This window comes from Cuculus canorus, unplaced genomic scaffold (genome assembly GCF_017976375.1).
Source record: "Cuculus canorus isolate bCucCan1 unplaced genomic scaffold, bCucCan1.pri scaffold_5_unloc1, whole genome shotgun sequence".
NCBI lineage: Eukaryota > Metazoa > Chordata > Aves > Cuculiformes > Cuculidae > Cuculus > Cuculus canorus.
The window spans coordinates 78-12,391 of NW_026527842.1; the positions used below are offsets into that span (position 1 = coordinate 78).

Below are 12,314 nucleotides of genomic sequence, written 5' to 3' on the forward strand. Positions count from 1 at the left end.
GGGATTGGGCGGGAGATCAGGATTGGGGTTGGGATGGAGATTGGGAGTGGGATTGGGATGGAGATCAGGATTAAGATGAAGATGAGACTGGGATTGGGATGGGGATTGGGACCAGGACTGGGATTTGGGGGGAACATCGGGATTGGGGTGGAGATCAGACTGGGGTTGGGATGGAGATCGGGACCGGGATTGGGATTGGGGTGAAGATCATACTGGGATTGGGGTGGAGATGGGGATCAGGACTGGGATGGAGATTGGGGCTGAGGTCGGGATTGGGATGGAGATTGGGACTGGGATGGAGATTGGAACCAGGACTGGGAGTGGGATCAGAATTGGGATGAAGATCAGGGTTGGGATGAAGATCAGGATTATGATGAAGATCAGACTGAGTTTGGGATTGGGATTGGCAGTGGGATCGGGATTGGGATGAAGATTGGGACTGGGATCAGGATTGGGATGGAGATCAGACCGGGATCAAGATGGAGATTGGGACTGGGATGGAGATTGGAACCAGGACTGGGATGGAGATTGGAATTGGGATGAGGATTAAGACCGGGATGGAGATCAAAACGGGATTGGGATTGGGGTGAAGATCCGGATTGGGATAAAGATCAGACCCGGGTCAGGATTGGGATGAAGACTGGGATGGAGATTGGGACTGGGATGGAGATTGGAATTGGGATGAGGATTAAGACCGGGATGGAGATCAAAACGGGATCGGGATTGGGGTGAAGATCAGGATTGGGATAAAGATCAGACCCGGGTCGGGATTGGGATGAAGACTGGAATGGAGATCAGGATTCGGGTGGAGATCGGGACTGGGATCACACTGGGATGGAGATTGGGACTGGGATCAAACTGGGATGGAGATGGACTGGGATCAGACTGGGATGGAGATCGGGAATGGGATCAGACTGGGATGGAGATCGGGACTGGGATCAGGACTGGGATGGAGATGGACTGGGATCACACTGGGATGGAGATTGGGACTGGGATCAGGACTGGGATGGAGATCGGGACTGGGATCAAACTGGGATGGAGACTGGAACTGGGATCAGACTCGGATGGAGATGGACTGGGATCAGACTGGGATGGAGATGGACTGGGATCAGACTGGGATGGAGATCGGGAATGGGATCAGACTCGGATGGAGATGGACTGGGATCAGACTGGGATGGAGATGGACTGGGATCAGACTGGGATGGAGATCGGGAATGGGATCAGACTCGGATGGAGATGGACTGGGATCAGACTGGGATGGAGATGGACTGGGATCAGACTGGGATGGAGATGGACTGGGATCAGACTGGGATGGAGATCGGGAATGGGATCAGACTCGGATGGAGATGGACTGGGATCACACTGGGATGGAGATGGACTGGGATCAGACTGGGATGGAGATCGGGACTGGGATCACACTGGGATGGAGATTGGGACTGGGATCAGGACTGGGATGGAGATCGGGACTGGGATCAAACTGGGGTGGAGACCGGAACTGGGATCAAACTGGGATGGAGATCGGGACTGGGGTCAGACTGGGATGAAGATCAGGACTGGGATCAGGACTGGGATGGAGATTGGGACTGGGATTGGGACCCTCCAGCACCCCTTTTCCCCCCTCACCCCATTGACCCCCCTTTGCCCCCCCGTACGGACCCCCTGTACCCCTCTTTGCCCCCATCCTTAACCCTTTGCACCCCTCTTTTGTGCCCCATTGCACCCCCTCTTTTCAGCCCCATTACCCCTCTTTGCACCCCATCCTTAACCCTTTGCACCCCTCTTTTGTGCCCCATTGCACCCCCACTTTTTACCCCCATTACCCCTCTTTGCACCCCATCCTTAACCCTTTGCACCCCTCTTTTGTGCCCCATTGCACCCCCTCTTTTGTGCCCCATTACCCCCTTTGCACCCCATCCTTAACCCTTTGCACCCCTCTTTTGTGCCCCATTGCACCCCCTCTTTTGTGCCCCATTACCCCCTTTGCACCCCATCCTTAACCCTTTGCACCCCTCTTTTGTGCCCCATTGCACCCCCTCTTTTCAGCCCCATTACCCCTCTTTGCACCCCATCCTTAACCCTTTGCACCCCTCTTTTGTGCCCCATTGCACCCCCTCTTTTTAGCCCCATTACCCCTCTTTGCACCCCATCCTTAACCCTTTGCACCCCTCTTTTGTGCCCCATTGCACCCCCTCTTTTTAGCCCCATTACCCCCTTTGCACCCCATCCTTTACCCTTTGCACCCCTCTTTAGTGCCCCATTGCACCCCCTCTTTTTCCCCATTACCCCTCTTTGCACCCCATCCTTAACCCTTTGCACCCCTCTTTTGTGCCCCATTGCACCCCCTCTTTTCAGCCCCATTACCCCCCTTTGCACCCCATCCTTAACCCTTTGCACCCCTCTTTTGTGCCCCATTGCACCCCCTCTTTTGTGCCCCATTGCCCCCTCTTTGCACCCCATCCTTAACCCTTTGCACCCCTCTTTTGTGCCCCATTGCACCCCCTCTTTTGTGCCCCATTACCCCTCTTTGCACCCCATCCTTAACCCTTTGCACCCCTCTTTTGTGCCCCATTGCACCCCCTCTTTTGTGCCCCATTACCCCTCTTTGCACCCCATCCTTAACCCTTTGCACCCCTCTTTTTTACCCCTTTTTGCCCCCCCCTTTGCACCCCCTTTTATTTGGGGGGGAAATAGAGTGATACCGATCGATGTTTCTGGGCTCGACCTCGCGATCTGTTCCCGCCCCGCGCTGCGGTCCCGCCCCGATCCGCCAGCGATTGAGCGGCCTGGAGGGACCCTGAGAGGTGCTGGGGGGGAGAACTGGGGATGAATGGGGGGAACTGGGAGGGACTGGGAGGAACTGGGGGGGACTGGGAGGAATAGGGGACTGGGGGGAAGGAGGGAAACTGGGAGGAAGGGGAGGAACTGGAGGGGAATGGGAGGAACTGGAGGGGAATGGGGGGAACTGGAGGGGAATGGGGGGAACTGGGAGGGACTGGGAGGGAACTGGGAGGGAGTGGAGGGGAATGGGGGGAACTGGGAGGGAATGGGGGAACTGGGAGGGAGTGGAGGGGAATGGGGGGAACTGGGAGGGACTGGAGGGGAATGGGGGGAACTGGGAGGGAACTGGGAGGGACTGGGAGGGACTGGAGGGGAATGGGGGGAACTGGGAGGGACTGTAGGGGAATGGGGGGAACTGGGGGGGAACTGGGAGGGACTGGAGGGGAATGGGAGGAACTGGGGGGGAACTGGGAGGGACTGGAGGGGAATGGGGGGAACTGGGGAAACTGGGAGGGAGTGGAGGGGAATGGGGGGAACTGGGAGGGACTGGAGGGGAATGGGGGGAACTGGAGGGGAATGGGGGCAACTGGGAGGGACTGGAGGGGAATGGGGGGAACTGGGGGGGAACTGGGAGGGACTGGAGGGGAATGGGCGGTACTGGAGGGGAATGGGGGGAACTGGGAGGGAACTGGGAGGGAGTGGAGGGGAATGGGGGGAACTGGGAGGGACTGGAGGGGAATGGGCGGTACTGGAGGGGAATGGGGGGAACTGGGAGGGAACTGGGAGGGAGTGGAGGGGAATGGGGGGAACTGGGAGGGACTGGAGGGGAATGGGGGGAACTGGAGGGGAATGGGGGCAACTGGGAGGGAGCTGGGAGGGACTGGGGGGGAATGGGGGGAACTGGGGAAACTGGGAGGGAGTGGAGGGGAATGGGGGGAACTGGGAGGGACTGGAGGGGAATGGGGGGAACTGGGGGGGAACTGGGAGGGACTGGAGGGGAATGGGGGGTACTGGAGGGGAATGGGGGGAACTGGGAGGGACTGGAGGGGAATGGGGGGAACTGGGGGGGAATGGGGGGAACTGGGAGGGACTGGAGGGGAATGGGGGGAACTGGGGGGGAACTGGGAGGGAGTGGAGGGGAATGGGGGGAACTGGGGAAACTGGGAGGGAGTGGAGGGGAATGGGGGGAACTGGGAGGGACTGGAGGAGAATGGGGGGAATGGGGGAACGGGGGGAACTGGGAGGGACTGGAGGGGAATGGGGGGAACTGGGAGGGGAAAGGGCGGAACTGGAAGGGAACTGGGAGGGACTGGAGGGGAATGGGGGGAACTGGGGGGGAACTGGGAGGGACTGGAGGGGAATGGGGGGTACTGGAGGGGAATGGGGGGAACTGGGAGGGAACTGGGAGGGAGTGGAGGGGAATGGGGGGAACTGGGAGGGACTGGAGGGGAATGGGGGGAACTGGGAGGGAACTGGGAGGGAGTGGAGGGGAATGGGGGGAACTGGGAGGGAGTGGAGGGGAATGGGGGGAACTGGGAGGGAACTGGGAGGGAGTGGAGGGGAATGGGGGGAACTGGGAGGGACTGGAGGGGAATGGGGGGAACTGGGGGGGAACTGGGAGGGACTGGAGAGGAATGGGGGGAACTGGGGGGGAATGGGGGGAACTGAGAGGGACTGGTGGGGAACTGGGAGGGGGGGAATAGGGGGAACTGGGTGGGAAGGGGGGAAACTGGGAGGAAGGGGGGAACTGGGGGGGAATGGGGGAACTGGGGAAACTGGGAGGAAGGGGGGAACTGGGAAGAAGGGGGAATGGTGTAAACTGGGGGGGACTGTGGGGAAAGGGGGAACTGGGAGGGACTGGTGGGTAACTGGGGAAACTGGGAGTGAGGGGGAATGGGGGGGAACTGGGAGGAAGGGGGGAACTGGAGGGGAACTGGGGGAAACTGGGAGGAAACTGGGAGGAAGGGGGGAACTGGGGTGGAATGGGGGGAACTGGGAGGGACTGGAGGGGAATGGGGGGAACTGGGGGAACTGGGAGGAAGGACGGGAACTGGTGGGGAATGGGGGAACTGGGAAGAAGGGGGAATGGTGGGAACTGGGGGGGAAGGGGGGGAACTGGGGAAACTGGGGGGGGACTGGGAGGTAACTGGGGAGACTGGGATGAAGGGGGGAACTGGGGAAACTGGGAGGAAAGAGGGGAACTGGTGGGGAATGGGGGGAACTGGGGGGACTGGGAGCAACTGGAGGAGTCTGGGAATGGGGGGGAACTGGAAGGAATGGGGGGATCTGGGGGGCTGTGGGGCGACGTGTGGGGCAGAGGGAATTGGGGAGCTGTGGGGCGATGTGTGGGGCAGCAGTGGGGCTGTGGGGCGATGTGTGGGGCGGAGGGAATTGGGGGGCTGTGGGGCGATGTGTGGGGCGGAGCTGAGGCTGTGGGGCTGCCCCACAGCGCCGCCCCATAGCGCTGCCCCCCAGCTATGGGGCTGCTGTCGGACCCCCAGTGCCGACGGGCGCTCGCCTGCCTCGTCCTGCGCCTCAACAACCCCCTCTGGTGAGAATTGGGGGGACTTTGGGGCGCTGTGGGGGGATTTGGGGGTTCAGGGGTGGATTTTTGGGGTGCTATGGGGGGATTTGGGTGTTCAGGGGTGGATTTTGGGGCGCTATGGGGCGATTTGGGGGTTCAGGGGTGGATTTTTGGGGCGCTATGGGGCGATTTGGGGGTTCAGGGGTGGATTTTGGGGCGCTATGGGGCGATTATTGGTGGATTTTTGGGGTTCAGGTGTGGATTTGTTGGTTTAGGGATGGATTTTTTGGGGTTCAGGGGTGGATTTTTTGGGGTTCAGGGGTGGATTTGGAGGTTTTGCGATGGATTTTTGACGATCAATGGTGGATTTTTGGGGATTATTGTTGGATTTTTGACGTTTCGGGGTGGATTTTTTGGCCATAATTGGTGGATTTTTGGCGATTATTGGTGGATTTTTTGGGTTCAGGTGTGGATTTTTGGGGTTCAGGGGTGGATTTTTGGGGTTCAGGGGTGGATTTTTGAGGTTCAGGGGTGGATTTGGTGCTTTCGGGGTGGATTTGTGGGGTTCAGGGGTGGATTTTTGGGGTTATTGTTGGATTTTTGACGTTTCGGGGTGGATTTTTTGGGATTATTGGTGGATTTTTGGGGTTCAGGGGTGGATTTTTGGGGTTCAGGGGTGGATTTGGGCGTTTTGCGATGGATTTTTGATGATCAGTGGTGAATTTTGGGGATTATTGTTGGATTTTTGGGGTTCAGGGGTGGATTTTTGGGGTTTTAGGGTCGATTTTTTGGGTTTAAGAGTAAATTTTGGGGGATTATTGGTGGATTTTGGGGTTTCAGGGTGGATTTTTGGGGATTATTGGTGGATTTTGGGGGTTCAGGGGTGGATTTTTTGGGATAATTGGTGGATTTTAGGGGATTATTGGTGGATTTTTGGCGTTTCGGGGTGGATCTTTTTGGGTTTCGGGGTGGATTTTTGGGGTTCAGGGGTGGATTTGGGGGTTTTGCGATGGATTTTTGACGATCAGTCGTGGATTTTTGGGGATTATTGATGGATTTTTGACGTTTAGGGGTGGATTTTTGGGGGTTTTGGGTTGGATTTTTTGGGTTCAGGGGTGGATTTGGGGCTTTCAAGGTGGATTTTGGGGGTTCAGGGGTGGATTTTTGGGGTTTTAGGGTCAATTTTTTGGGTTTAAGAGTAAATTTTGGGGGATTATTGGTGGATTTTGGGGTTTCAGGGTGGATTTTTGGGGTTTAGGGGTGGATTTTTGGGGTTCAGATGTGGATTTGGTGCTTTCAGGGTGGATTTTTGGTGTTTAGGGGTGAATTTTTGGCGATTATTGGTGGATTTTTGGGGTTCAGGGGTGGATTTTTGGTGTTCGGGTTGGATTTTTGGGGTTCAGGGGTGGATTTGGGGCTTTCAAGGTGGATTTTGGGGGTTCAGGGGTGGATTTTTGGGGATTATTGGTGGATTTTTGGGGTGCAGGGGTGGATTTGGGTGTTTCGGGGTGGATTTTTTGGGGCTCAGGGGTGGATTTGGGGCTTTTAGGGTGGATTTTTGGGGGTTTAGGAGTGGATTTTTGGGGTTCAGGGGTGGATTTGGGGGTTTCGGGCTGGATTTTTGGGGTTCAGGGGTGCATTTGTGGGGTTCAGGGGTGGATTTGGGGGGTTTGGGCTGGATTTTTGGGGGTTTTGGAGTGGATTTTTGGGGTTCAGGGGTGGATTTGGGGCTTTCGGGGTGGATTTTTGGGGTTCAGGGGTGGATTTTTGGGGTTGAGGGGTGGATTTGGGGGTTTTGGGATGGATTTTTGATGATCAGTGGTGGATTTTGGGGATTATTTTTGGATTTTTGACGTTTAGGGGTGGATTTTTGGGTTTCAGGGCTGGGTTTTTGGGGTTCAGGGGTGGATTTTTGGGGTTCAGGGGTGGATTTGGGCGTTTTGCGATGGATTTTTGGTGATCAGTGGTGGATTTTGGGGATTATTGCTGGATTTTTGATGTTTTGGGGTGGATTTTTTGGGATTATTGGTGGATTTTTGGGGTTCAGGGTTGGATTTTTGGGGTTCAGGGGTGGATTTGGGGGTTTTGCGATGGATTTTTGACGATCAGTCGTGGATTTTTGGGGATTATTGGTGGATTTTTGACGTTTAGGGGTGGATTTTTGGGGGTTTCGGGTTGGATTTTTTGAGTTCGGGGTGGATTTGGGGCTTTCAAGGTGGATTTTGGGGGTTCAGGGGTAGATTTTTGGGGTTTTAGGGTCGATTTTTTGGGTTTAAGAGTAAATTTTGGGGGATTATTGGTGGATTTTGGGGTTTCAGGGTGGATTTTTGGGGCTCAGGGGTGGATTTTTGGGGCTCAGGGGTGGATTTTTGGGTATTGGTTGATTTTTGGAGTTTAGGTGTGGATTTTTGGGGTTCAGGGGTGGATTTTTGGGGTTCAGGGGTGGATTTGGGGCTTTCAGGGTGGATTTTTGGGGGTTTCAGGGTGGATTTTTGGGGTTCAGGGGTGGATTTGGGGCTTTCAGGGTGGATTTTGGGGTTCAGAGGTGGATTTGGGGCTTTCAGGGTGGATTTTTGGGGGTTTCAGGGTGGATTTTTGGGGTTCAGGGGTGGATTTGGGGCTTTCAGGGTGGATTTTGGGGTTCAGAGGTGGATTTGGGGCTTTCAGGGTGGATTTTTGGGGGTTTCAGGGTGGATTTTTGGGGTTCAGGGGTGGATTTGTGGGTTTTGGGGGTGGATTTTTTTGATTCAGGTGTGGATATTTGGGGTTCAGGGGTGGATTTTGGGGGGTCCAGGGGTGGATTTGGGGGTTTCGGGTGGATTTTTTGGGATCAGTGGTGGATTTTTATTGTTGGATTTTTGGGGTTCAGGGGTGGATTTTTGGGGATTATTGTTGGATTTTTGGGGTTCAGGTGGTGGATTTCAGGGGTTTGGGGTGGATTTTTGGGGTTCAGGGGTGGATTTTTGGGGTTCAGATGTGGATTTGGTGCTCTCGGGGTGGATTTTTGGTGTTTAGGGGTGAATTTTTGCCAATAATTGGTGGATTTTTGGGGATCAGGGCTGGATTTTTGGGGTTCAGGGGTGGATTTTTGGGGTTCAGGGGTGGATTTGGGCGTTTTGGGATGGATTTTTGACGATCAGTGGCGGATTTTGGGGATTATTGTTGGATTTTTGACGTTTCGGGGTGGATTTTTTGGGATTATTGGTGGATTTTTGGCTTTTCGGGGTGGATTTTTGGGGTTCAGGTGTGGATTTTTGGGGTTCAGGGGTGGATTTTTGAGGTTCAGGTGTGGATTTTTGGGGTTCAGGGGTGGATTTGGGGCTTTTGTGATGGATTTTTGACGATCAGTGGTGGATTTTTGGGGATTATTGGTGGATTTTTGGCGTTTCGGGGTGGATCTTTTTGGCGTTTTGGGTTGGATTTTGGGGTTCAGACGTTGGATTTTGGGGGTTTTGGGATGGATTTTTGGATTTAGGGGTGGATTTTGGGGGTTCAGGGGTGGATTTGGTGCTTTTGGGGTGGATTTTTGGGGTTCAGGGGTGGATTTGGGGGTTCAGACGTTGGATTTTTGGGGTTTTGGGATGGATTTTTGGGTTTAGGGGTGGATTTTGGGGGTTCAGGGTTGGATTTGGGGCTTTTGGGGTGGATTTTTGGGGTTCAGGGGTGGATTTTTGGGGTTCAGGGGTGGATTTGGAGGTTTTGCGATGGATTTTTGACGATCAGTGGTAGATTTTTGGGGATTATTGGTGGATTTTTGGCGTTTCGGGTTGGATTTTTTGGATTCAGAGGTTGGATTTTGGGTTTCAGGCATTGGATTTGGGGGTTTAGGTGTGGATTTTTGGGGTTCAGGGGTGGATTTTTGGGGTTTTAGGGTCGATTTTTTGGGTTTAAGAGTAAATTTTGGGGGATTATTGGTGGATTTTGGGGTTTCAGGGTAGATTTTTGGGGATTATTGGTGGATTTTTGACATTTCGGGGTGGATTTTTTGGGATTATTGGTGGATTTTTGGGGTTCAGGGGTGGATTTTTGGGGTTCAGGGGTGGATTTTTGGGGTTCAGGGGTGGATTTGGTGCTTCTGGGGTGGATTTTTGCCGATAATTGGTGGATTTTTGGGGATTATTGGTGGATTTTTGACGTTTTGGGTTGGATTTTTTGGGGGGTTTCGGGTTGGATTTTGGGGTTCAGGCGTTGGGGGGTTTTTTTTTGGGGGTTCCCCCAGCGCCCTGAGCTACGCCCTGGGTCTCGCCTGGTTCCTGGCGCTGCCGCCGGCGGCGCCGCGCACCCACATCTCGGAGAACGCCATGGGTTCCACCATGGTGGAGGAGACCTTCAGCGGCGGCGCCCGCGCCATCGCCTTCGCCCGCGATTTCGCCGCCCACAAGAAGAAAACGGGGTGAGAACGGTCAAAATTGGGGTTCGCTTCATGGGATGGATTATTTTGGGGGGGCCGTCATCGCCCTTCCCTGTGCCGTTAGGGCTCTGCCGGTGGCTTGGTTGGAGAAGACCATGTGGAGTTTGGGTTTGGAGGTCCACCAACAGACGTTCGCCTGTACGCTGCCCTTCCCGGATGAGGCCCGTGAGCGATATGTGGGTACCCGCACCCCAAAACCCAACAGCACCCCAAAAAACAGCCCGTCAAAACCCGGAGAGAGGACCCCAAAAGCCGTCAGAACCTTCAAAACCCAACAGCACCCCAAGACCTTTTAGGTCCCATGAGGTCTTCCAGTTCACCCCGAAACCCTGACAGAGCACCCCAAAAACTGGCAGAGCACCCCAAAACCCACCAGCCCCCCAAAACTTGGCAGAGCACCCCAAAACCCACCAGCACCCCAAAAAACAGCCCCCCAAAACCCTGAGAGAGCACCCCAAAAGCCACCGGAACCCCAAAAGCCATCAGCACCTTCAAAACCCAACAGCACCCCAAGACCTTTTAGGTCCCATGAGGTCTTCCAGTTCACCCCAAATCCTGACAGAGCACCCCAAAACCTGTCAGAGCACCCCAAAACCCAACAGCACCCCAAGACCTGACAGAGCACCGTGAAACCCAAGAGCACCCCAAAAAATGGCACCTTAAAAGCTTCCAGTTCACCCCAAAACCCAACAGCACCCCAAGACCTTTTAGGTCCCATGAGGTCTTCCAGTTCACCCCAGATCACCCCAAAATCCAACAGCACCCCAAAACCTGTCAGAGCACCCCAAAACCCACCAGCACCCCAAAAAACAGCCCCCTAAAACCCTGAGAGAACACCCCAAAAGCCACCGGAACCCCAAAATCCATCAGTACCTTCAAAACCCAACTGCACCCCAAGACCTTTTAGGTCCCGTGAGGTCTTCCAGTGCACCCCGAAACCTGACAGAGCACCCCAAAACCCACCAGCACCCGAAAACATGATAGAGCACCCCAAAACCCAAGAGCACCCCAAAAAACGGCACTCTAAAAGCTTCCAGTTCACCCCAAAACCCAACTGCACCCCAAGACCTTTTAGGTCCCATGAGGTCTTCCAGTTCACCCCAGATCACCCCAAAATCCAACAGCACCCCAAAATATGACAGTGCACCCCGAAACCCACAGCACCCCAAAAAACAGCCCCTCAAAACCCGGAGAGAGGACCCCAAAAGCCACCGGAACCCCAAAAGCCGTCAGTACCTTCAAAACCCAGCAGCACCCCAAGACCTTTTAGGTCCCATGAGGTCTTCCAGTTCACCCCAAAACCTGACAGAGCACCCCAAAATCCAACAGCACCCCAAAACCAGTCAGAGCACCCCGAAACCCACCAGCACCCCAAAAAACAGCCCCCCAAAACCCAGAGAGAGGACCCCAAAAGCCACCGGAACCCCAAAAGCCATCAGCACCTTCAAAACCCAACAGCACCCCAAGACCTTTTAGCTCCCATGAGGGCTTCCAGTGCACCCCGAAACCTGGCAGAGCACCCCAAAAGCCACCAGCACCCCAAAACCTGACAGAGCACCCCGAAACCCAAGAGCACTCCAAAAAATAGCACCTTAAAAGCTTCCAGTTCACCCCAAAACCCAACTGCACCCCAAGACCTTTTGGGTCCCATGAGGTCTTCCAGTTCACCCCAAACCCTGACAGAGCACCCCAAAAGCCAACAGCACCCCAAAACCTGGCAAAGCACCCCAAAACCCACCAGCACCCCAAAAAACAGCCCCCCAAAACCCTGAGAGAGAACCCCAAAAGCCACCGGAACCCCAAAAGCCATCAGCACCTTCAAAACCCAACAGCACCCCAAGACCTTTTAGGTCCCATGAGGGCTTCCTGTTCACCCCGAAACCTGTCAGAGCACCCCAAAACCCACCAGCACCCCAAAACCTGACAGAGCACCCCAAAACCCAAGAGCACCCCAAAAAATGGCACCTTAAAAGCTTCCATTTCACCCCAAAACCCAACTGCAACCCAAGACCTTTTAGGTCCCATGAGGTCTTCCAGTTCACCCCAAAACCCTGACAGAGCACCCCAAAAGCCAACAGCCCCCCAAAACCTGGCAGAGCACCCCAAAACCCACCAGCACCCCAAAAAACAGCCCCCCAAAACCCTGAGAGAGAACCCCAAAAGCCACCGGAACCCCAAAAGCCGTCAGAACCTTCAAAACCCAACTGCACCCCAAGACCTTTTAGGTCCCATGAGGGCTTCCAGTTCACCCCGAAACCTGACAGAGCACCCCAAAACCTAACAGAACCCCAAAACCCTGACAGAGCACTCCGAAACCCAAGAGCACCCCAAAAAATAGCACCTTAAAAGCTTCCAGTTCACCCCAAAACCCAACTGCACCCCAAGACCTTTTAGGTCCCATGAGGTCTTCCAGTTCACCCCAGATCACCCCAAAATCCAACAGCACCCCAAAACCAGTCAGAGCACCCCAAAGCCCACCAGCACCCCAAAAAACAGCCCCCCAAAACCCTGAGAGAGGACCCCAAAAGCCACCGGAACCCCAAAAGCCGTCAGAACCTTCAAAACCCAACAGCACCCCAAGAGCTTTTAGGTCCCATGAGG

General features: G+C 54.9%; 1 protein-coding gene across 1 annotated transcript in view; it reads left to right on the forward strand.

The window, feature by feature from the left end:
• Positions 1-5,255: 5,255 nt before the first annotated feature.
• Positions 5,256-12,314, forward strand: part of LOC128850712 (glycosylphosphatidylinositol anchor attachment 1 protein-like) — a gene marked incomplete at its 3' end in the record, with an annotated part of 29,293 nt that continues 22,234 nt past the window's right edge. Inside the window, exons 1-3 of the mRNA XM_054055696.1 lie at positions 5,256-5,329; positions 9,513-9,695; positions 9,778-9,889. Coding sequence (XP_053911671.1) covers positions 5,256-5,329; positions 9,513-9,695; positions 9,778-9,889 — 369 coding nt within the window. The remainder of the gene's footprint in view (positions 5,330-9,512; positions 9,696-9,777; positions 9,890-12,314) is intronic.